Source organism: Eumetopias jubatus, unplaced genomic scaffold (assembly GCF_037043125.1).
Source record: "Eumetopias jubatus isolate StellerSeaLion01/CBP00866 unplaced genomic scaffold, mEumJub1_p1.0 scaffold_2, whole genome shotgun sequence".
Classification (NCBI taxonomy): domain Eukaryota; kingdom Metazoa; phylum Chordata; class Mammalia; order Carnivora; family Otariidae; genus Eumetopias; species Eumetopias jubatus.
This window is the reverse complement of record NW_028274808.1, coordinates 131420646-131447284: the sequence shown is the minus strand read 5'-3', so window position 1 is coordinate 131447284 and position 26639 is coordinate 131420646. Positions and strand designations below refer to the sequence as shown.

General features: G+C 40.6%; 1 protein-coding gene across 2 annotated transcripts in view; it reads left to right on the top strand.

Moving 5' to 3' along the window:
- Window positions 1-7523: 7523 nt before the first annotated feature.
- Window positions 7524-26639, top strand: part of PKD2 (polycystin 2, transient receptor potential cation channel) — a 53954-nt gene continuing 34838 nt past the window's right edge. For both annotated transcript variants that reach the window (XM_088020318.1, XM_028117792.2), the window contains exons 1-2: window positions 7524-8124; window positions 15551-15664. In XM_088020318.1, coding sequence (XP_087876444.1) covers window positions 7524-8124; window positions 15551-15664 — 715 coding nt within the window. The remainder of the gene's footprint in view (window positions 8125-15550; window positions 15665-26639) is intronic.

Sequence of the window (26639 nt, the reverse complement as noted above, 5' to 3'; positions counted from 1 at the left end):
TCGACTAATGATACTAGAACACTTGGATACTCATATGTAAGAAAAAAAAACTTGATTCATACCTCCCACCATATGTTAAAATTATCTCAAAATGGATTATATGCCTAAACATAAAACCTGAAATTATAAAGCTTCTAGAAGAAAATATAGGAGAAAATGTTCAGGGCCTTGGGTGAAGCAAAGATTTTTACAAATATGACACCAAATGTACAATTCATAAATTGAACTTTATCAAAATTCAGAACTGCTATTAAAAATTACTGAGAGTCCATTTTCAAAAGGATTTCTGGATTATTACAGCAAAGATTTCAAAGCTGTAATTTAATTATGTAAAAAAAAGAAAAGTAAGATTCAGGGATGCCTGTGTGGCTCAGTCGGTTAAGCGTCTACCTTGGTTCAGGTCATGATCCCAGGGTCCTGGGATGGAGTCCTGCATCCGGCTTCCTGCTCAGCGGGAAGCTGGCTTCTCCCTCTCCCACTTCCCCTGCTTATGCTCTCTCTGTCTCCGACAAATAAATAAATAAAATCTTTAAAAAAGAGAAAAGAAAAGTAAGGTTCAGCGTCCTCTAAAGTCTCTAATCGCCTAACTCTTGCAGAGTGGGAGGCCAAACCAGCCACTCTATGTGCCCAGACAAGGGGACCTGATCTTGTGATCATATTGCATTTTATGCACATAACTAGCACAACTTTTACCAGTCTGTGGATTCACTTCTATTCAAATTTGTTAGTACTATTTTAATTGCAAGGGACAGAAACCCTAACCTAAAATAAATTAACCAGAAAGGAAATGTTAGGGCTAATGAAGTACAGTGGTAGATCTGCCTTCAATTAGTGCTGGCTCGGGAGCTCAAATGATATCATCGGAAGCTAGTCTTTCTTCATCTCCTAAGACCCACCTAAGGTATAGTAAGTCAGAATCCCCAGGAGTTAGACTCCAGAATCTTAAAACCAACAACAGAAAACCCTTTCCAGATGAGTGCCATAAAGCATCAGTTAATTGCTTTATCTGTGTATAGCTTATCTTTGCAAGCTAATTACAAGCTTCTTGCATGCAAGGACAATTTCTTCTGCACCCTAATCATATCTAAAATTGTGCTCGATAGATATTAAACAGGTATTCTGGAAAGTCTGGTAGATCTAGGGATGCTGTAAGTTTAATGCTATAAGCATCAGAAGGCATTTGAAAAAAAAATCTGATATTCTTTTGGAAAATCTGAGCTAGTGAAAATATAGTTGGATTCGAGTTTTTGAACAACTACATCCAAATGGAATTAGTGAATAAATTTGAGTTAGTAAAGAGCAGTATTCCAAAGCCCTCTGTTCTTGGCCCTGCATTGTTCAAAATTCTTTTGAACTTGAATAAAGATATAGATGATAAATACCATATTTGCAATTGACCAAACCAGGAGACGTCAAATGATAAAAATGTATTTCACAATGTTCTTGAATAGCATGGCCACTCAAACATTACCACCAGATCAATTTTGGTATTCTTCCAGTCCTCACATTATATATATATTGTTGGCTCCCTTTTCCCCCTGAGCATCAACGTTTTGGCTGCCAGCTTGTCTAGACTTACATCCTTTGACTCCAAATCTAGCAGGAAGAAAAGCTTTTCTTTTCCACAACTTAAAAAAAGTTCTGTCCTCATTTCCATTGAACAGAACCAGATCCCATGCCTGTTCGTAAATACCACTCACAGGAGCCAAGGGTTCATGATGCTCTGGTTGGCCACGCCTGAGTTCCACTCTCACCACTTGGGAACTAGTGGTGGTGTTAGCCACATCTGAGGCACACAGGGACTCAGAACGGCGGGGGTGGGGGTTCCCCAAGAAAATCTGATTATTGTTTTGATAAGAAAGGGAAATGGTTACAGAACTGCTAAACAACAAACCAAATAAGCCAGGGTCTCTGCCTTACATTCTACTCAGGAGGACAACTCTGTTAACAGATATTTTTAATATGAAATGATAAATGTTGGGGCGCCTGGGTGGCTCAGTTGGTTAAGCGCCCAACTCTTGCTTTTGGCTCAGGTCACGATCTCATGGATCATGAGATCGAGCTCCTCATAGGGCTCTACACTCAGTGGGGAGTCTGCTTGAAGATTAAGATTCTCTCCCTCTGCCCCTCCTCCCACTCACTCACAAACTCTCTCTCAAATAAATACATGTCCTTCCTTTTGAACAAAAAGATAAATGTTGTGATAAAATTTGACAGGGTAGAGAGGCAAGTAAATTCAAGGTAGGGGCCAGGATTGCAGCTAAGTAAGTTTCCAGAAGGAGATGACGCCTGAGTCTAGAAAGATTCTAAGTCTTTAGGAGGTGTAGAAGAGGGCTTGGAGATGACTTACAAGATTTGATCCCCTTGCAGGTAGGAATTGTGTCTTATTCTTGCCCCGCTGGAATCCAACATGGAGTCTGGTGTCTAGTGGACATTCTGTAAGTGTTTGATGAATTTGTTAATATTCCTTCATCATATATTCAGCAAAAATTATGTGGGAATTTATAAGGTAGATATTTAACCACATTATTCACAGAAGAAAACTGAGATCCAGAGGTTAGGTCATCAAAATCACATGCCAGCCAACAATGGTGCCAAGGTAATTCCCACAGAGGCAGGGACACATCCAAACCAAATTCTAGACATAAGGTAGAATATCACAAATCCTAGCCTTGCATTATTAGTGCAGTAAATTGAGAAATAAAAACAAGTAAAAATTTTAGTATGGTTAGCAGTTCTTATAAAGTCCAAAACACCAAATCTTTTTCTAATGATTTCAGATGTCAAGTGGTAAAAATTTATTTTACAATGTTCTTGAATAAATAAGGACTGGGAAAAAATTGAGAGGGAAACATGTTTGTTTGGGTGGGTTGCTAAGCAATACCACACAAGCCAGAGAGCCCTTTTGGAATTCCTTCGGAAGGTGGAATCTGCAGGACCAATGGGTCCTTCTGCTTGTGTCTGCTTCATCTGTTCACATGGGAAAATAAAAGCAAAACAGGAAACAAACAGGCGAGTCTAATAATACAGAAGCCAGAAGTGTGGAGAATACTAAGTATTAAATCAGACTGGACTGTTTTTAAGCTGCCTTTTGAAGGGCTTGTCTGAGGATCCACCATGGCACTGAGACAAAGAGGTGGGGTTTGTGTAGCATGTTCCAGAAGAACTAACCACACAGATGAAATAAAACCAAATAGTATCCAGCTATGTTATCTATCCCACACAGTATTTCAGGCCCTGTAGATTATCAAAACTTGCAATATGGCCATAGGATTATGGCAACCAGGTGAAGAAGAATATGAATTTTGCATCTCATTTATTTAATAAGAGAACACTTCTTATGAGAAATAGGTTTGTAAGATGAATATTAAAGGAAGGAATTCTGTGGGAAGGGAGAGAAATTTACAGCTTCAAGTCCTACTTGAGGAAAAGTGAGGCACTCCCAAGGCGAAAACATGCCAAGGTAAAAGCACAAGAGAGAACATTAGGAAGCCAGAAAGAATGACTAGGTATTTGAACAGGAAATATATTGCGTGGCTGGTGATGGGTTTATGAAAACTAAGATTGAAACTGGTAGTGAAATTCTTGGAATGTAAGATTTAGGATGTGGTGCATTAAATACTATCCACATAATGTTACAAAAATATTTCTCGGAATTTTTTAAAAATCACATTACCTGTGAAGATTTGTAATTAAAACTTTGGGTAAGCACACATTTAATTCTGAATTATGTATGTGTGGACACATTTTTGGTCAGTCCAAATTCTTTTGGAGACAATGGTATAGTCTTAAAAAGAATGCTTCAGATTTTGTTTTAAATCATTGACAAAGAAGGTACATTATTATTATTATTATTATTAAATAAAGGCTATACTTTTTAACATGCATCTCAGGGCTTCCAGGATCTAGCCCTACCTTTTCCTCCCGTGCCAGCCTGAGTAGTTTCTCTCCTCAACCCCTTCTTGTGTTGAAAGACTTCATACTGACTTGATGCCATAGAGGCCAAGGGCAAGCCACCCCAAAAAGTGCACTTCAGCATACTGATTATTTTAAATAAAAGTTACTTAAGAAACAGTTGGTATAAGGATACTCAGAACCACCTCCGTCCCCCTCCAGCAAGAAATCAATTTCCCATATGAAAGGTACCCTTCCTATACTAAGAAGTACAAAGATATCCTTATCACCAGAGATAGGAACTTTAAAGCTGAGAAAAGCTGTAGAAAAAAACCCTGAGATCATAACCTGAGCTTAAATCAAGAGTCGGATGCTTAACTGACTGAGCCACCCAGGTGCCCCATGCTCTTCTATCTTAATTATGTTAAATATTTCCATCTATTACAATAACTTATGTGGTTTTTGTTTAGTGTCACAACTGGATTATGAGCTTCTACTTCTTTTTTTTTTTTTTAATTTTTGGATTATGAGCTTCTTAAGGTCAGACACTCCCCACCTAGCACAGAGGATTCTACAACAAATACTTGTTGAGCACCTGCTATGTGCTGGGCACAACACTATGAAAGAACACAATCACTGCAACAGGCAAAAAGCCCAGCCCTTAAGGAGTTTTCATTCCCTGTGGAATTGTTGAGGGACTGCATGAGCCTAGTCAGGCGTCATAATCATACTGTTAGATCTTTGGTTAAGACTGGGGTCTCCTAATTCTTCACGTAGAGCCCTTTTTAAACTTCACGTGCTACCATTTCTCCTCTGAGGTGCAAGGGCCTTGGAATAGCTTATGCACACAGAAAACAATTTTTTTTTTAAGATTTTATTTATTTATCTGAGAGAGAGAACATGAGCAGGAGGGTGGTGCAGAGGGAGAGGGAGAAGTAGACTCCCTGCCCAGTAACTCGGGGCTCGATCTTAGGACCTGGAGATCATGACCTGAGCTGAAGGCAGATGTTTGACCGACTGAGCCCCCCGTTTCCCCACATGAAGCCATTATTTAGTCACTATTCAAAATGCTATTTTCAGTTTTGTGATACTTGTTTCCCAAGGATGTTTTGATTTTCCACAGCTCAAGGTTTAGAACATAGCAGATTACTCCTTAGTTTATCCATTTCTTCTTTGTTCTTACTTTTTTTTTTTTGCTAGCGAGTCTATAGTCCAGAGATATAAGGAAGAGAATACTGAATGGAAAAACAATAATACCAAGGAATAATAGAATAATAGAATTAATTCGATTACTATTTATTTATTGGGTTCAAGTTCTGCACTTTCACTATGCATAGTAAGTAACATTATTATTTTAATAAAACGTACAAGATAAAACAAAATACTCTTGGGACATAACTGCAGGGAGTTATCTCATTGGTGAGATAATATGCCTTAAGGCTAAATAACAGCAGATGGGAGAATATAATTCAGTATTGTAGGGAAGTGAAGTTGTTCCTCTACCCTTCGAGATCTTCTAGCTGAACTTAGAATTAAATTTACACAAGACAGATTAAAAAGGGGAAAAAACCCCCAAAGTTTTCTCTTGTGCACACAGAGGCCTAATAATGAAACTGAGGCCTAAACAAATGACCAAGGCAGGCAGTTTTCATATTTTTTAGACAAAGAGACAATAAATTTGTGAGGAATTGACCGGCATAAAGAAAACAGATGTTTGAGAGCGTTAATTAATAAGAATTCTAAGTGGAATTTGGGCTGAGGTAGTAGATAAGAAAAACACACCCTGTCTTTAAGAAGCTCAAAGTTAGGAAAAGGACACAGGTAAGTAACAAGGTAAACTGTAGAATTGATGATAGGTGGCCATGATTACCTGAATAAAATCAGGATATTATGCGCACGTTGTGTCCCCCTCAAAAATTCATCTGTTGAAGTTCTAATCTCCAACAACACAGAATGTGACTGTATTTGGAGACAGGGTTGTTGTTTTGTTTTGTTTTTTAAGGTAATTAAATTAAAGAGAGGTCACTAGAATAGGCCCTAATCCAATGTGACGGGTGTCCCAATGAGATTAGGACACAGACACCCCCAAAGAGCCCACCACGTGAAGACACTAGCGGAAAACCACCATCTACAAGCCAAGGAAGGAGCCTCAGGAGAAGCCAATCCTGCCAACATCTTGATCTGACTTTCAACCTCTAGAATTGTGAAAAAATAAATTTCTGTTGTTTAAGCCACGCAGTCTGTGGTACTTCATTATGGCAGCCCTAGCAAACAAATAAATACAAGGGCAGATGAAGAAAATTTACTAACCTAACCTAAGGAAATTAAATTTTATGTTTTAAGTTGTAGGAAGCCCCCAGAAGTATCTAAGCATCAATGTGACAGGAGCAGTTTTGGTTCTGAATACAATTTGGGAACGCGGGGACCCTGGAGTGGCGGATGGAGATGGAATTGACAGGTTAGTTGTTCCAATGAGGGATAAAACAAAACATAGACCAAGGGCCCTGGGCGAAATCACTGACAACAGGGATGAGAAACAGAGGTCCTATCAGAGAGATTTATGGGGCAAAAGTAACAAGATTTGGGGAGATGAGGTGTAGGAGGAGAACAGCAGACAGAAGAGGGTATCACGGAGAAGCATAGCTTGAGAAGTAGGGAGGACAGCCATGCCTCAAATTTCAACTGGGGGAACAGGAGGTGACGCAGGCTTAAAAGAGGAGGGGAATGGATATTTAATTTGGGATCGGTTAAGTCTGAGACAATTGCAGATCCTCCAGTTGGATGAGCTCACCGTAGAGTGGGAATAAAGTTCTGGCCCCGGGGCCGACGTGGGACTGTTACTCGGAAGCCAGAGCCTGAGCCCGCGGCAGCGGGGACGGGAGGGGATGAGCTCGAGCTCAGAGCACCAGCGATCTGAACGTTCCAGGACGGACTCTTTGGGGTCCCCACAATGTGTGGAGAGAGGAGCCAACCAGAGGCTGAAGAAACCATCCAAAAAGCAGAAGCGGGAACAAGGGGGCCGCCAAAGGCCAAAGAAGTCAGCATTAGTTGTTGTAGTTTTCAAAACGAAGTTAAGATTTCTTTACCCCTGCTGCATATCAGCGCAGGCTGGATTTCGCTAGTACACACCATCCCACAAAATGGTTTTCTCTCTCTCTCTCTCTCTCTCTGCACTTTGGGAGAGGCAGAAGGGGCTGGCGGTGAACAGGGACCCAAGCATTCTGTCGGGGTCACGCAGGCAGTGACAGCTCCACAAGCCCCTTCCCCGCAGACGAACGGGCGGGGCAGCGAACCCCTCCCTGCCGGAGCCCCTCTACCCGAATGGAACGTGGGCGCCGGCTCCCGGGCTCCCGCCTCACTTGGAACACGAGCCTGGGCGCAGCTCGCCGACCGCGCGGCCCGCGGGGGCGGATTCCTCGCACCTCCCCCTGCAGCGCGCCGCGGCGGCTGGGAGACGCGAGACAAGGGGGAGGCGGGCCGAGGGGGCGGGCGAGGGACGCGGGACTGCGGGGAGGTCGGGGGCGGGGAGCAGGAGGCGGCGGGCCCCGGGAAGAAAAGAACATGGCTCCTGCAGCGCGCTGCGCCGAGCGCGGCGAAGGGCGAAGGCGCGCGGGGCGCCAGTGACCGCGATGGTGAACTCGAGTCGCGTGCAGCCGCAGCAGCCCGGGGCCCCGAAGCGGTCGCCAGCGTCCCGAGCGGCCGGCCCCGGCCGGCTGATGGCGGGCGGCGCGGCCGTGGGCGCCGGCCTCGGGGCTCCAAGCGGCCTCCGCGAGCAGAGGGGCCTGGAGATCGAGATGGAGCGTATCCGGCAGGCGGCAGCGCGGGACCCCCCGGCCGGAGCCTCAGCGTCCCCCTCTCCTCCGCTCTCGTCGTGCTCGCGGCAGGCTTGGAGCCGTGACAACCCAGGCTTCGAGGCCGAGGAGGAGGAGGAGGAAGAGGAGGTGGAAGGAGAGGAAGGAGGAATGGTGGTGGAGATGGACGTGGAGTGGCGCCCGGGCAGCCGGAGGTCGGCCGCCTCCTCCGCCGTGAGCTCCGTGGGCGCCCGGGGCCGGGGGCTGGGGGGTTACCACGGCACTGGCCACCCGAGCGGGAGGCGGCGCCGGCGAGAGGACCAGGGCCCGCCGAGTCCCAGCCCGGCCGGCGGCGGGGACCCGCTGCATCGCCACCTCCCCCTGGACGGGCAGCCGCCCCGAGTGGCCTGGGCCGAGAGGCTGGTTCGTGGGCTGCGAGGTAAGAGCGCGCGACCCGCAGCTGCTGATGCACAAACCAGAGCTGCGGGCGCCGGCCGGAGCCATCGCCCGCTGTGGGCAGCTTTCCGGGGCTCCACCTCGCATCCCTCCTGTGTCTCCGTCTCCCTTGCAAGCGCGTACCCCACCTCTGCTAATTGTGCTCTACTTCCGGTACCCATGCGGAATTCCACTGCGCCCTTGTTTGTGCAAATTTATGGGATACCTCCTTCTTCTAACAGAAGAAGATGGGTCAGCATATTTTTACCTCTGTATATAAGTGAAAGCCGTATTAGAATGAAAGGGTACCTCTGAAGATTTTTTTTCTTGTAGGGGGAAAAAAAGAAAGAATATTCTAATACAACTGAAGGTAGTTGCGCCTGTATATCGGGTCTTCCGTTGGTCTGGATGCCCTCTTACCCCTCATTCCATTCTGGAAAGGGTAACTGTAGTGTTATCCAAGTTGTGGGAGAAGGGTCATTGAGTTATCACGGGTGTTGTTTTGGTGATGTGTGTGGTTGTTTTGGGGAGAGTGAGCTGTTGAGAACACCACAAATAGAATAAAATAGTGTCTATGAAGACAGTTATTTAGCCATTTCTAATCTAGGCGTTTTTCTAAAACAGTTGCAAAGAAAAAGTTAACATTGTTTAAAAAACTCGGTAGTATGGTTTTAAATAGCTAACTTAATGTTCTTTGAAATTCCAACAAAACAGTGAAGTCACCAGATACCAGCTGTGTGTACATGTGTCAGAGTTCAGTGCACCCAACTTTCCAGAGGCAGGAAAGGAATTTTCAAATTTGCCAGGGCCTATTTAGAGGACCCAGATTTTCCAGGAGCAGAGAGGATCCTGTTTTGTGAAGTTTTGTCCAAGGCATCCTTGGAAAAGAGTTGCATTTGCTCTCACATTCGAATTATTTTAATCTCCACTTTTTTAAGAGTTTCCATTCTCCATTCTTTTGAAAGTTTCCCTTCCCTGCTCCTCCCTGTCAGTTTTGCAAATCTTGTACAAAAAATCCAGCTGGTTTTATATAGCAGTGTGATTAAGACCAAGTCAGCCCTACACCCAAATTCCAGTTCTACCACACAGTGGCACATTGCTTAATCTCTCTGATCCCCAATGTTTGCTTTTCTTAAAAAGAGATAATCATAATACTTTGTTCTTGAGTGGGGAGAATTAAATGAGGTGAAACATGTGAAATGCGTAGCATGTCTCTGACATGTGAGTGCTTCATAAATATAAATTGAATCATAAGTTTTCAACAGTGTGCACTTTTGTACTTCTTTTATGTAAGTGCTTAATCTGTTACTTTGATTCATGTCATGATGGGGAACAAAAGACCCTTTTTTTTCCTCTTTAAATTTTTTATTGTTATGCTAATCACCATACGTTACATCATTAGTTTTTGATGTAGTGTTCCATAAAAGACCCTTTTTGAACAACCTATGTGAGTAAATTAGTAAAGCTTTTTAAGGTTCAAAACTGTATCCAAACAAATTATTTTACATTGTTTTAAGTGTGCTTTAAAAAATATTCACTGAAGTAAAAGAAGTTTTTTACAAGTTAGTGAATAATAATAAATCATGATCCTTTAACCTTCTTTGAATAAACTCAATAATGGAATATAATGAAATGAAATACATATCCTTATATGAGTTTATATACAAGTGTAGTTCTTCACTAATTTTTTATCAAAAAATTTACAATGTATAGTCTCATAGGGAACTTCTAGTCAAACCTTATCAATGGTCTAATTAGTAGGGCAAGAGATGCAGGAAAATGTTAATCTTAGAAAATTTTATAATAAATTTTATTTTATTAAATATATTAAAAATTAAACATATACTTGTCACTTATTAAATAAGTGACATTTATTGAATAATTAGCACCTCCTATGAAATTAGTACTGAACTAGGTGCTCCCCCACCACCACCACCAAAAAAAAAAAAAAAAAGAGGTAAAATAGCACCATCACCATTTTCCTATGGATAGAAACCAAGAAAAGTAAAATAAATAACCATGAACGAGTTGTGATTTTTTTCCCTCATGGGATACCAGTGACAAAAATCTGACATGCATTATGTAAGTAGTACCCTAGGATCAGAACAAAAAGTAACTTGCAATTTCTAAAGGTAGGAAAGATTACTCAAGCTTGGAGTGGTCAGGAGCTTCCCTGGAGGTCTCCTGCCTTCGTGATTTTGTACAACTCACTAGGATTCCCCTAGCCTCTGTTCCTCATTTATAAAACGGAGGACTTGAACCTAATCTCCAAAGCCTTTTCTAGCTTCCACATACTCTGTGATGTTCTTTAATGACATGAATCCAAGATGGACAACAAATGGTCCTTTTTGCTCTTTGTACAGTAGATAGATCTATCTCCTTAGCAGGAGTAAGATGGTAAAGAAGAAACGTTTGAGGTCTGGTTGTGGGAAACATGTGTCCAACCACGGAACTGAGAATTTATCCCTAAATATTAGGAAGCAGTTGCAAGTTGTTAACAGGACCAGAAACATGCCGAAAGGTAGTGTTGGTAGGCAGTGTGCTGTGCAGAAAAGCTCGCACAGGGAGGCAGAGAGGCGGAAGGACCATGTAGCAGGCAGCCAGTGAAGAAGTGGTGAAGGTCTGGACCAAAGAAAGTGAAGGATGGCCAAAAGATGTAAAGACTGCCCTCAAACTTAAAGACATCCCCAATAATCTTGTTTGCTTTTTTCTTAGCAAACTCTTTTTAGTGCAAAAATAAAATTTGACACTTTACATAAGTTATCAAATTTTCTGAATTTCCAGAATTGAATGTGTTCTATGGATGTATCAACGTGGTAAAGTCATCTCCTGTTATTTTAAACATCTATGCTTGGGGTTTGGGGGTTTTGTTTTCCTGGAGAAATCCTAAAGTACTGGCTGTATTGGTCAGGGTGGGCTGGGCTGCTATAACAAATAGATCCCTTCTCTCCCATTCACTTGTTGTATCATCACTGCCCATTTCCAGAAACTTCATCATTTCAAACAGAAACTCTCCCCATTACCACGTTCCCCTTCTCCTGGTATCTTCTATTCTACTTTCTGTCTCTGTGACTTTTTCTAATCTAGGTACATTATATTAGTGGAATCATATAGTGTTTGTCCTTTAGTGTCTGGCCTATTTCACTTAGCATAATTTTTCAAGGTTTATCCATGTTGTAGCATATATCCAAATTTCGTTCCCTTTGATAAATGAATAATGCTCCATTGTATGTCTGCAACACATTTTTGGTTGCATTATGATTTTGAACAAACAAGATTTTGTATTTCTGTAGCTGTGGGGATTTTTTTGAGGTAGCGTTGCTACTGTGAGGTATGTGGTTAAGGTTATGCTAGTAACAGAATTTGTGCAGTCAGCAAACATTTGTGAGAGTCTCCTTTGTGGTGGACGCTAGGGATACAGAGATGAATAATACAAGGTCCCAACTCTCAAGGAGTTCAGCTTCGTAGGGAAAACAGGTATAAGTAAATAACTGCAACGTGAGGTCTCGGGAATGCAGGGACCCAAAGAAGAGAGGACCAGCTGTATGGGAGGAGGTCGGAGGAAGTGAAACTTGAGTTAACATTTTGAAGGATGAGGAGGGAATTTAAGGAGGGCAAAGTAGCAGAAGTAAGACCATGCAAGCCTATCGCTTATTGGTCCTTTTTCCCCTAGAAAGTTAGAGCTCGTGGAGGCCTCAAGAAGGGGGCTGATATGGTCACATATCAAGCTGAAGATGATTCTAGCAAGAATGCAGAGAATGGAGTGAGGCAGATAGTACTGGTTGGTGGGAGACTAGGTTAGGAGAGGGCTAACTAAGAGACAGGGGTAACAACGGACTGCAACCAGGGCATGTGCACTGGGTTAGAAGGAAGCTGGACTGGAGACAGACAGAAGCCATCAGAATTGTGGACCAGCTCCATGTGAGGGTTAAGAAAAGGGCCTGTTCGAGGATGAAACCCATGTTTCTGGCTTGTACCACTAACCCATACCGGGCAAGTAGGTTTCTAGACAAAGAAAGAAAAAATCTCAGTGTGGGGCATGCTAGTATTAACTGTCTGAGGAATATGCATGTAGAACTGACTGTAAGCTGTGGCATCTGCTTGTCAGTACCTCAGGAGAGGGCCGACTGAGAATTTAAGATTCAGCAGTCAATAACATATAAGGAAGCAACTGAATATTCTATATTAAACGGGCCAATAGTAGTAAAAAGTCACTTCCCTTTGTAAAGTTGGGCCTGCAGTTCAAATAAGTATTTGGAAGGATTGTATTTGTCTTCCTAAACAAGGCCCACATGTGTCTGAGCACAAAAACCCCGAATTCTTTCATGATAGAAATACAATGAGAATTTGGTTAGGCTATTCACAGTAAAATCGAAGTTCATATGGATTTGGGTGTTTACACTATTGTGAGATTTAGACCAACTAGATGTCAGAAGTAGGACATTTTTCAGAGTTGCACCTGTTTCTGGAGCTGTGGACGAGCCTCTTCCAAGTACTTTATGTGCTTTACATATAATATTTCTAATTCCCCAAGGAACCCCACCAAGAGGTACTTTTATCCCATTGTCAGCTGAGGAAAGGGAGGCTCATGACGTTCGATAAGGTCCCACTGTTCATATGTGACTGAGCCCTCAGTTGATCACAGCTGACTCCGAAATTCCACATTGCACCTTGTCATGATCAATGAGTCATGGGGATTTAGTGTACATCAGATGAGACAGGGTTGGTATGAGGCAAATGATCCACACGCAGTCTTTTGACCATGGAACTAAAATATTCAGGATGAAATGATAACGATAGCTGGAATTCGTTTCAAAATTGAGAAGAAGTGGGTGAGGGTTTAGATGAATCAGGGTTGGTGTTGAGTTGATAATTGTTGAAGCCAGGCAAGAGATACGTAGGAATTCATTATATCATTCTCTCTGTGATGTTTTTTGTGTATTGCAAAATAGTCTTGGAAGTATTTGAACAAGATAGTTGCAAAAATGGCATTTTTCACAATTATTTATGTTTGAGACATCTTTTGTGTTTCAGATTATCCATCTCAGAGTCCCTCTATATTCATATTCATAAGTACCACTGCCTATGGGAATATACACTGTTTAGATGAAGTACTCCAACTTTGGGCTCTGGCATTGACCAAACACCCTCTTAAATATGAGAGAAGCTGGATGTCGTCTGGTGTCCCCCTCATAGCATGTTCTCCCTAATAGCTGGAGACACTTTATGTACTGAGTGTGAGTGCCTGAAATGCTGAGCATGTACTCCCTCCACAGTGAGGACAGTTGTGGGAAAAGACAACAGTTGATTTTGAAGCATGCTGCCATTTTGTATCCATTCTAATTCCATCAGCTCTGCTAAACATGGGAAGTAGTTAGCCATAGGACAGCAATTTTTTCTATTTGTAGACATAGCTATTTCTCACTCAGCAGAATGTAAAGAGGTCCCCGTGTCCTAAGACAGACCCTACATATACACCCAGTGGGGAAATTGGATGAAATTTTGAAGGTGATAAATATTTGAGGAAGTAGATAATTTAGAAAGTCAATGAAATCATAAAGTATATTATATAAAAATATAAATAAGGGAACTTTGTTTCTTTTTACTTGAAATGTTTCATTCGAGGGCTAGAATTAAATTGCCATAGACCGTTGCACGTTTAGCTTGAATAAAATTTGATGGGAGTTTGGTTTTTCTATTGATAGGTCAAGCAATACCATTTGTAAATATTAAGAACCATGACTACTCCTTAGTGCATAATTGTTTATAAACCATGGGAAAGAGTGAAATCACTGACTAAGTGAGGCAAGACAACAGTCTTTCCTGATGATAAAGAGACTAGTCATCTCCACTTACGTGTATGTTTTAGGCCTGGTCTCCAAAAGAAATATAACCAAAGAAATAGTGTGATTGCATCCAGGGCTACTGAGCCTAATACTTGGCTGCCTCTTTGTTATTCTGATTGTAATTTTCCATGTCATCTAAATTTGTAATAATTTTTAAATATGATAGAGTTTCAGTGAACAAACATTCTGGTTGCCGCATTTCTTCTGCGTGAGTAATTCCCTGACCACTACCAGATCTTGGCAGAAGCAGACCTGGTCATAAGTCATGCTCCACTTTACATGTGCTGAAACCTATGATACGTAACACAGTGTCTTTGAATTCAGATGCTGATTTTCCTAAGGGAAATTTGGGAGAAAAAAAAGAAAAGGAAACGAAATACCCAAATTTAAGAGTAGAATTAATGTATTATTATAAGACTTAAAAAATACATAAACACTGGTGATGGAGTCATTTCTGTGAAGTAAAAGCCTCGATGCCATTTTCCCCTGTCCTCTCTGTGGCTTGATGGTGGCTTAAGTGGCTATGTGAGTTTCAGTGATTGATGGCATTGAAGTCTGTGGAATAAACGTGTGAGGCAGAATGCCAGGGCCAGGTTGGCTGCCATTCACAAGCCGACCTAATCTAACTGAAAGGATTGAGAAGTTTGTCCTTTTTGGCAAACGTGAAGGCTCTTCCAAGTAGCCAGCAATGTGATTTTACCACACTGTTCATTAATGGGGGTTTTGGATGGCCACCATGTCTGTCTGCTGAGCGAGTCCAAAACTGTGGTCACTGCCTCCAGCAAGCTCATGGAGGGTTATGTCATCCCCACTCAGCCAGCCCAACACTTTTTCCATCTGCTAAAATATGGAACATGGCTGCTGATTTTATTCTTTCTCCAAAGAGAGAAAGAAGTTGGACGATTGTTGCTTTTAACTTAAAGACGATATGTCAGTTAGCATTTTTCAAATCTGTTAAGCTAAGCATGTTTAGAGTAGTCAGTCAGCATTGAGTTTCTTAAAGGAGAGAGATGGTACAGAGAAGCAAGATTTTGTGCCAGCGGACATTTCCATAGTGAAATGATGCTCCATCCAGGCTTTCTTTTCATCAGGGGTGATCCAAAAGGTGTCATGTGCCATAGAGTTACATCATGTCCTAACTAGGTTTAGTAAGAGGATAATTGCCAGATTGTGTCCTCCCCCACACAGGAAGAGCAGATGTGTGTGTGCACAGTTATTTAATATGTTCTTCTGGGGTGCCCTCATTTCCTGTTCTCTTTATAAATTTTTACTAAGACATTTTCTGATGGGATTTGGAGTTTAGACAATGATCAGATTGTCACCTTGTGTTTTGTACATCTGGGGGGGACAGTAGAGGCTGATGTATTCTTAAATAAAAGGCACTCCTGCTAAAACAATTTCTTAGTTACATTCAGAGCATGCTAAAAAAAAAAAATATATATATATATAAATATATATATATACACACATATATATATATATACACAGAATTCCCCCTAAAGGTTATACTATTTAATGTTTCTTCTTTGCCATTCATGAGATTTTTAAAAATAAAGTGTCATACTTTTCATTATTATTTTAAAGGTCTCTGGGGAACAAGACTCATGGAAGAAAGCAACACTAACCGAGAGAAGTATCTTAAAAGTGTTTTACGGGAGCTGGCCACATACCTCCTTTTTCTCATAGTCTTGTGCATTTGTAAGTAGAACATTTCTTCCTACTAAAGGAAAAGTTTTGAAAATATTTGACCTGTCAAAACCATAATTGAAAGGAATTGTATATGCATCAGAAGGGTTCATTCAGAAGCTCTCTGTTTTCAATTTCAGTTTAGAATTTGGTAAAGCTCTCCTCTCTCCTCTGGTAAAAATTCATTAAAATTCAGCGTTATCTGATTGACCAGTTCATTGTCAGCCATGACCATTTTCACTATGAGATGCATGTGGCAACCTGCCAGATATCAAAAAACCAAGTAAAAGGATTTTTTTTATTAGATTTCCTGATAAAGGGGCGCCTGGGTGGCTCGGTCATTAAGTGTCTGCCTTCAGCTCAGGTCATGATCTCGGGGTCCTAGGATCAAGCCCCACATTGGGCTCGCTGCTCGGCGGGCAGCCTGCTTCTCCCTCTCCCACTCTCCCTGCTTGTGTTCCCTCTCTCGCTGTCTCTCTCTGTCAAATAAATAAATAAAATCTTTAAGAAAAAAAAAAGATTTTCTGAAAAATACACTGTCACTATTTTTACATCAATTAACGTGAAGTCTATCTATCTAATGTAGAAATTATTTTCAGCAAAATGACGTTCAAAGTTTAACGTTCAGGAAATACAAATAATGTCTCCTAATATTGCTTTTATGGATATATATATATATAAGTCCCATTCTTTTGGATCTGGATGTGTTTCCTGTGTGGGTTCCTTCATTCTAATTCCTAATGTCTTCCAAATCTTCGGTAATCACCGGCCTTGTACTCTACAGGAAACTTAGGGCAGACTCATCTGTTTCTTCTTCCTCTCTTCTTTCAGTATGTCTGTGCATCCCCTGGGAGGGGAGGGGACTCAAGCCTTAGCCAGGACAAGTCTTAAAAATCATTTGCTTTGAAGTCCAGAAAGTCTTAGACAACGGATTGATGTTCTGAATCAAAGGGTACTGGGTGATGGGAGTTCTGTCCTCTTCTCTCGAAAGGTCTTTTTGAGAACAGGCAAGGAAGCAGCTTTATGACAACCAGGACCTCTTACGATACTCCTGGGAAAGGACTTCCTTCATATAGTGTACACTTAGAAAGGCTTAAAAAACTAACACCACATCTTAAAAAGAGTCCCCTTCTTTGTTTATGGAGAGAATCAAAATTTATCAATGATTTAATAAGGCCATTCTCATTACATTAAAATTGACCACCTTGAATTTAACTGACTAGGTACAAAAAGCTCTCTGAAAAACATTTTTAAAATTTATTAGATTTATAAAAAAAATTTTTTTAAACTTGTAAGTTGAACATAAAGGATTGAGGAAACACATTTCCATATTTATAATTTTAAGAAATTGAATATTGATTTGTTTACTATCCCCACACACAGTTTTTTATTAATACTTGTAAGCTCTTAATGAGCTTTAACAGGGAATGACGACTTTTTGCATTTTCTGAGACTTTGCCAATCCACGTGGGAACTTAAGGAAAAAAAAGATATTTAAGCTAGAATGTATGTATGTGTGAGTAATGTCCACTTTCTTTATTTTTTTTCTGTTATTTGTTTAAGAGGGAATGTCATTACTTTTTACAACATTCTATCTAAGATAGAAATGCTGAAAAAGTAGAAAAGATCTATTCATTATGTTAAAAGTTGTAAAGCCAGAGATGTGATATTTTTTTTATGTTCTAAGCTGTTAGAGCTTAGAATACTGAAGTAGAGTTTGCTCCCTGCATAGGCGCTTAAATATTAAACTACACTGGCCTTAAATATTAACAGATTGATTAGAATCATTATTAAGATTTTTTCAAGCATGACACAGACACATACATACGTATATATTTCTTATGCAAAATATAAGTACCCCTATAAGTACGTTTAGGTTTTCGGTGGCCCCCCCAAATTGCTTGAGCATCAGAATTACCAAGAGAATTTTTTTTAAATTACAGTTTGCCCAGATCTGCTAAATCCGAGCCTTCCAGAGGTGGCCCAGGGAAGCGAGTGTTCCTATGCACTGACAAGTTTGGGAACTAGGCCAGATAAATAAACTGAATAGCTAGAGTTCTAGGAAACATGCCTTACTTAAGTCATATAATTAGTGTTTTCTTATTGATTTTGGAATTTAATGCTTTCTGTTCTTTTTCACACTAACCACTTTTTTCTTATATCAGTAGCTGCATATTTTACAGAGGCCAAGTTTTATTTTCAGAAACTGTAGAATCTCTGGCTAGGAAGGGATCTTAGCAACCATATGATCAAACCTCCATGGAATGCTAAAATTCCCCCTGCAGCATCCCTCTCAAATGGTCAGTCCTCCTGTGTCTGATTGAGCAAGAGTTCCAGGTTAAAGGACTGACTTCTTTGAAATAGTTCATTCTGTTTCTCTATGGCTATGTTAGAAAGTTCTTCCTTATATGACGCCAAGTCTAACCTGTCAGATTTCCTCCCCTAGCTCTCCCCCTCCAAGCCCACCTATACCAAGTACCTTTTCCATGTTCTTCTCCAATTTAGCCCATCAGAAGTTTGGAGACAGACATTCAGTCTTCCTTAAGTCTTCTCCAGGTTAAACCTTTCTGGTTTCTTTCACTGTTGATCATGTAATTGGAGACATGCATTTGAGTCCCCATGTGATAGAAACTCCCTCCAGCACATGTTCCGTTTATCAGGTCCCTTTGAAGGCACAGTAGGGGCCTCATGATGAAAGAGTGGGAAAGTGGCACCATAGGTGTCCTCAGTCAGATACACAGCGGTGGCTCATGCCTCCTCCCATTACCTGATTCTTCACATAAATGATTCTTCAGTCTCTTCACAAAAAACTATAAAGCAATGTGTCCCCCAACTAATACATGAACACTTTTTCCTGGAACATAGTAGAGAACTTCCCTTTCAGCTGTGTTAAATTTCATCTCATTCAGTTCATCTGTTGAAATTTTTTTGGATCTAGATTCATTCATCTTACATATCAGTTGTTCCTCTTGGCTTCTTCACTGGATCAACAGAGTTGATACCATCCATGTCCTTATCCTGATTAATTAATAAATCAAAAAAGATTGGTCTAACAACATCTTCCATTAGTCAAGAGTTCTCTGAGTTCACTGAATTATATTATCATCTAGCTCAGACTGTTCAAGAAATAGGATAATAAGGATAATAAATAGGAAATAACGCCTGGATGGCTTCGTCGTTAAGCGTCTGCCTTCGGCTCAGGTCATGATCCTGGGGTCCTGGGATCGAGCCCCGCATCGGGCTCCCTGCTCAGCGGGAAGCCTGCTTCTCCCTCTCCCACTCCCCCTGCTTGTGTTCCCTCTCTTGCTGTCTCTCTGGCTGTCAAATGAATAAATAAAATCTTTAAAAAAAAAAAAGAAAGAAATAGGATAATAAGAAAGACTTTTTCAAATGCCTGTCAGAATAACTCCACCATTCCTCTGCTCTTAGCTGGTGACCGAATTAAAAATGAACATTATGAGGATAAGCGGACATGATTTACTCCTAACAAAGCCTTACTGGCTCCTAGTGATTGAGCCCTTTCCCATTGCTCAAAAACCATCTTTTTAACTACTAGTTTTAAAATCTTGCCAGCAATATCAATATCAAATGACCAATAATATCAAGCGTATCACTCTGTGGGTAAATGAGATAATGTACTTAGCCGTATGCCTTGCATATTGGAAGCTCTTGATATGAAGTAGATAGGGTTCTGGAAGGCAGTTGGCATAGTAGGAAAAGTATAGATTTTTTTGCGTCAGCAGAGATCTGAGTTCAAATCCCAGCTCCACTACTTGTATACTAGGTAAGCTTGAGCAAGTTATTTAGCCTTTCTGAGCCCTTGTTTTCTCATCTGTGAAATACTTATTTTGAAAGATTTTGTGGAACGCCTGGGCGGCTCAATCACCCATGACCTGGGTCTGCCTTCAGCTCAGGTCATGATCTCAGGGTCCTGGGATCGAGCCCTGAGTTGTCGGGCTCCCTGCTCAGCGGGGAGTCTGCATCTCCCTCTCCCTCTGCCTCTTCTCCTCCCCCTGCCCGTGCTCTCACTCATTCTCTCTCTCTCAAATAAATAAATAAAATCTTAAAAAAAAAAAGAAATATTTTCTGATGATTGGGATTAATATACCAAAAAATCCTAGGATACTGTCTGTCATGTAAAGAATAGTAAGAGCAAAATTCTTCCCAGAGATAGTTGACAATGGTTGAGTTGTTTCATCAGTACGTTCTAAAAACTATAGGTTCGAATTGTTTGGACATTCATTTGAAGCAACTAAGTGCCCATCAAGACCTATTTTCTATCTTATCAGTGTTAGTTCTCAGCCCCTGTGTCTTTAAAATTAGTCTACTTAACCCAGAGGAGAGAAATGACATGGGAACTAGGTAATCCCACTTTCTCTATAATTTAGAATTTATTCTCACTTGAAACCTAAGGTTGCTATGAATCCACCATCAAAGTACGTACTTATATTATGGGTTAGTTATAAAGAGCCACAGAATTTCTTTGTGTGACTTAGATGCTGAACTTAAAGAAGGGGATTAATGGTATTGTTAAAGATCTTTGGAAAAACCAAATGAAATCTTTGGTGAATCTATGATAAAAATACAATTGCCTCTTCTTTTTTCTGCTCTCTCCATTAAAATTTCTCAAGTTTCCTGTTTAAACATAATAATGGAAATCATAAAGAAAAGTTGGTAGAGTTAGCATCATAGAAATTTGGTATTTCTATATGTCAAAAAAAAACAGACAAGATTAAAAGGCAGAAAATTCTCAAGAATACTTAGAAGAAACATTACAAAGGTTTAATATTTTAACCCATATATAACCCACAAAGCACTGGGAAAAATACCAAGGCCTCAGTAAATATTTTACGGAGTAGAAAATATAACGTATTTCACAGAGTAGAAAATGTCATCAATTAGATTAAGAAAGTCTTTAACTTTAAACTCACCAGTGTCCAAAGAACTCATGAAACTGGAGAAATGAACAACACAATCATAATACAGCATGATGTGTCCTAGGATAGGAAGAGCTCTTATATGAAGAAGTCCATGTGTCTCCATCTCTTTATCTCTGGAAGAAGGCTTTGCTTTGTATTCTAAAAAAGAAATGAATAGTATCAAATCAACATGTTGTATACCTTAAACTTATAAAATATGACAAGTCAATTATATCTCAATAAAAAATGAATATTTTATTTTACTTGTAAAAACCTTGCAAAGATGGTTATCTAATCTAAAGATAGTTTTCCTAATTGCAAGAGAATTCATGCAGATGAACTGTTGATAACTAGATCAGGGAAGTCAAAGTCCGTGGGTTAATCATCACATTGGTGGGAAGCTAATTCAATTTCCGGTGGCAAACATTCCAACAGCTTGCCACAGCAAACACATTCAGTCTGAAGATCACAGCTTGCAGCCCACGGAAAGTAACTTTTAAAGACTGCCTGTGGCTGGAAAGCTCTCTGTCCTTTTCAATAGAACAAAACTACAATGACAAGAAATATATGTTCTTGCATAAATACTAATTTAAACATGGCCTGCGTTCCATGTGCATAGCTTTCTCTTCTTTATATCTTTGTGATAACATATATAAATATTACACATCTTTCTCTCTTGTTTCAGATGACAAAGTAATAACCAGCTCAGTATGGGCACTCACAAAAGCACTTGTGTCAACAGACTTTATCCCTCAAAGATTTCCATCACAGTGTTACTTATAATTTCCTTCAAATTTTAACCAAAACTAGATTAAAATATTTGGAGGTTTTAATAACTTTAATTCACCTCTCTTGTTTATTCTGCTGTCTCACTTCTACCTCTTGAAAGGCCTCACCAGAGTTGCTTAGGGTCCTCTTAATTGCTAAATGTTATGGGCTCTTTTCAGACTTTCTCTGGCATTTGCTCCTATGGCATTTGGCTTTCTAGAAGCTTCTCTTTGGCTTCCAGGGCTCCCTCTCTTCCTGTGTTTCTTCTTGCTCTATTCACTTTCTTAGTTTTTTTCTTTATGAAACGTGTTTAGCCAGTGTATTCTCCGTGATTGAGTCTTCGGTTTTCTCTTCAGGTCATCTTTTCCACAGCTTCAACTGGTACTTGATGCTGGTGACTCCAAGTGCCCCCAGACCTAGCTCATGAACTACAAACCTTGTGCCAACCTCTACCAGGCATCTCCACTGGTGTATCTCCCAGGCATCTCATCCTTAACGTTCCTAACCCCACACTCATCTTCCTTCCCATCCAAACTTGCTTCATTCATGTTCTCTCTCTGGGCTCATGTTAACATCACCCACATGATGCCTCTCTCCAAAGCTGGGCATCACTCTAGATGCTTTCCCTCATTCTTCTCGCATGGTCATTCCACCTACTTCTTCCTCTTTGGTGCCTCTCATATCTGTCTTCCTTCATATATTGCTCTTTTCCCTATTTTAACCTTTATCATCTCTATCCTGGATTATTCATTTATTCATACATTCAACTGTTCAGTAAGTTAATTAAAAACAGATTTAGGCCCTGCCCTGAAATGTGGAAGTGATATGAAAGAAAACAGATGGGGACGAGGATTCCCCTACAGAGAAGGCCTCTCTGAGGCCTAAATCAAGAGTGGGAGTCCGTCAGATGAAGAGAACTGCATGAGTGAAGTTTCTGAGGCAGGAAAGAGCTCAGAACATTCCGGAAGCTGAGTGAAGACAATTACTAGAGAGAGTGCCATCAGATGAGGATGGAAAGGTGGTCAGGGGCCAGACCCTATAGGTCTGGTAGGCTTTGGTTAGGGGTTTAGAGGGGGAGGCTGGGATTTTAAGTAGGGGAGTGACAAGATTTATTTAAATTTTAAGATGACTCAAACGCCATTAGACCACATATTGGTTGGAATCTTTTTAGATCTTTTAGTAGTACTCCCAGGCACTGCCTCCAGGCTGCTCTGAAACCAGATTAACCCAGCTCACTCTCCCATTTAACATACTATCATCACCTCACTTTCAAGATTAAGTTTAAAATCGTTACATAATAAAGTGCACTTCATTACTCCGTCTTTGCTTACTTCTTCAGACCTGCCACTCCCTATGAACACCTGTTATTTCAACCACATCAAGCCACTGTGAGTCTCAAAAAGGCCTTGGCCTAGGCTGTCACCTCTTCTTGGTCTGTTCAGTTCTTCCTCAACGCTCAAGATCAGCTCAAGAGGCAGATCCATCGAGAAGCCTTTATCCACCAACCCTTCCCCTGAGCTCTGCTGAGGTCCCGGGCCCACCTCAGTCACTGCACTCCTCACCCTGGATTGTCAGACTAGTTCATGCATCCGTGTCCCTCAGCACAGGGAGGGAGAAAGGGGTGCTGTTGGGCACATCTCAGAGATGCCACATAGATGTTCTTACTAAATGTTGACAGCTTCGCCCATTCTCATTCTCTGTTGACTAGTACTTCTTGCTCACTAACCCAGAACTATTCCTAGTGTGCCAACTCGAAGAGTTCAAGCCTAATCATTCTTTGATTTATGTGTATCGCTTTGCATTTGGCACTTTTCATTTATAGAGTCTATTCAAATATCTGATCTTATTTTATCTCTACCTTGTTTCTGTGAGGATGTGGGACAGCACAGAGCCTGCAAAGGAGTTCGACTTCCTGGTCAGGATGATGGCTTTCCTTTGTGGCAGATGGCCTTGGAATACTGGATTCTACTCTCTTTACATCTGGTATTTATATTTGTGTGACAGCTTTGATTTCCTCTTTGGCCCAAGAGTTATGAAAAGGAAAAACAATTTTTCATTTTGAGATGGCTTGGTTTTATCTGTGTTTGCTTAATCCTTTTAAAATTAATTTTCTGGGTGCGCCTGGGTGGCTCGGCCGTTAAGCATCTGCCTTTGGCTCCGGTCATGATCCCAGGGTCCTGGGATCGAGCCCCGCATCGGGCTCCCTGCTCAGTGGGAAGCCTGCTTCTCCCTCCCCCACTCCCACTGCTTGTGTTCCTGCTCTCGCTAACTCTCTCTCTGTCAAATAAATAAAATCTTAAAAAAAAAATTTAATTTTCTACATTTGTGGTTTTTAAAATATTGCTTCTTTGGTTTTTATGGGGGATTTTTTGTTATTTTCTGTGTTTCTGTTTGTCTTGTTACATTGGAAAATTCTTTGCTTTTTATTCTAACAATTTGGAGATTTTATAGTACAGTCATCTTTATTTGTTTTTAGTCTTTGAGCCTACATTTTTTCAACAATATTAAGGATAAAATAGTATCCATTTCCATTTTAAAATGAGTGTTTTTAAGATAGCTTTATATATATTTCATGCTGATTAGTTGGTGATGCTGTGATAATATTTTTTATTCTGGCTTATTTTGTGGAAAAGGGAACTTGGAAGTTAAGACAAGGACTATATAGTAGAAGAAATATATACACAGACATATACCTGTCCTTTACCTCATATTTTTTAACATTCTCCTTTCTGTTCCTCATTTAAGGTTATCTGTTTAATCCTGTAGTTTTTTTCTTTATGATTCAGCTCATTTAAAGAATGAATGCTACCTTCCAAGTGGGCTTTCTCCATCAGGGACTGAAGAGAAAATGATGATACAGTCTTGTATTTCTATTGCATTTGACATGGAGCAGAATGTCTTCACATACATTTCTCCCACTGAACTATGCAGAAGCCCTAGATGTTATTTTTAAGATTTCATTTATTTATTTATTTGTCAGAGAGAGAGCACATAAGTAGGGGGAACAGCAGAGGCAGAGGGAGAAGCAGGCTCCCTGCTGAGCAAAGAGCCCGATGCAATGCAGGACTCAATCCCAGGACCCTGGGATCATGACCTGAGCCGAAGGCAGCTGCTTAACCGACTGAGCCACCCAGGCATCCCGCTCTAGATGTTATTATACCCACTTTCTTGTTGATGAAACTCAAGCTCAGATAAGTATTTGTCTGAGATCCCAAGACACCAAGACCCACTATCATGACCACGGAGGCAGACATTCTAGGTGAAGCAAAGCTGAAACTCAAACCCAAATCATTCTGCTTCCAAATCCCAGGGGTCCTTTAGCTACAACCTAGGTGGACTCATGGTGTAGGTGATTCCGGGAGTGTAAGGAGCTACCACTCAAAGATATCCCATGGACTAGCCCAGGGCCTGGCCCAAGGGAGGGACTGAGTTAATATTTGCTGATTGAATGTGTTAGAATAATCATCCCTTCAAAGCTAGATGATGTTGTTTCTCTGGATGTCCAACAGATGGTGCTAAATAGCTAAGGGAATGCATCACTTCCCTTTTAGTGAAGCCATGAAATTTCATACAGGTCCTGAGAATTTCAAAAGCAATCGATATTAAAAATATAGGAAAACAAAAGAGTTACAATTTATCTTATTTTATTTTTTTATTATGTTCAATTAGCCAACATATAGTACATCATTAGTTTTTGATGTATCGTTCGATTCTTTAGCTGTGTATAATACCCAGTGCTCATCACAACACGTGCCCTCCTTAATACCCATCTTCTGTAACCCTCAGTTTGTTTCCTGAAGTCCAGAGTCTCTCATGGTTTGTTTAAGAGTTAAATTTTTAATCAGTGGCTAAAATTTTTATATGTATGCATATAGAACTAGCATATTTATAAATCAAAACATTTAAATCATTTGTTATAATTCTTTTTAAACAAAAAAAAAACCCACAGGTGAAAAATTTAGAATGATCTATATTAATTAATCCAAAGCAAATTCTAATTTCAAGTTAATTGAAAAAATCAGCTTCATAATTATTTATTAGGTTCTGGGGACTCCTTCACTACTCCTCTAGCATCGTATCAGCTTTGTTTCCTCAGCTGTCTCTGGATCCACAGAAAGCTTTCCTAGAGCTCATAGTACCTTGTCCATTCCTCTGTAGGAGTTGAGTGGGCAGTGCTGTTCTCAGGGAAACTTACTGGCTTTTCTTCTTGACAGAGATCACACCTTGCTTGTCTTCATAAGCACTTTGTCCCATAAATATGAATGGATTAAAAGTCTAAACCCTTAACTCTGGCCCAATATAGTTTTGAGAGGTGGCAGGTCATGTAACACTTGAAGAGGAATTTCTTATGCTAATTTGTGGGTCGTAGAGGACAGGTGAGGGAGCCTAACTCAGGGGATGGGAAAAACGTTCCTTCCCCTCCAGATAGAGCACATAAGCCTCGTAACTCTGTGTATTTATTGATCCATTGACTGCTTGAGGTGGACTTTAAAACACACTTGTGTTTGAATCACTGTTATCTACTCTTTTTTTTTTAATCTTTAACAGTTTATTTCAATATCTGTGGCTGTGCAAAAGTCAAGACAATACTGGAGTAGGAAGGATCAATAGAAAAAAGTGTTGTATTCATTTTAAGCCATGGCCCGCTATACTGGAATACTATCAAGTGTTTTGTTCCTTGCCCCTCACAGAGTTGGTATTTAGCAGACAGCTTCTCAGAAAATAGATGCTAAATAATGCTTGGTCATTAAACTGAAGATTAGAAGTACTTGTTTTGAGGTTAGTAGTATCTAATTAACAGAATTGTTGTAAGGACTAATTGTGGGACCAAACAGGTACTGAATGCCCTATGAAAAAATTCACTTTTATTGTACATTTATGAAAAATATTTTATTATGTTAATCACCATACATTACATCATTAGTTTTTGATGTAGTGTTCCATGATTCATTGTTTGCGTATAACACCCGGTGCCCCATTCAGTACGCGCCCCCTTTAATACCCATCACCAGGCTAACCCATCCCCCCACCCCCCTCCCTTCTAGAACCCTCAGTTTGTTTCTCAGAGTCCATAGTCTCTCATGGTTTGTCTCTCCCTCTGATTTCCCCCCCTTCATCTTTCCCTTCCTTCTATCTTCTTTTTTTTTTTAACATGTATCATATGATCTCACTGATACGAGGAATTCTTAATCTCAGGAAACAAACTGAGGGTTGCTGGAGTGGTGGTGGGTGGGAGGGATGGGGTGGCTGGGTGATAGACATTGGGGAGGGTATGTGCTCTGGTGAGCGCTGTGAATTGT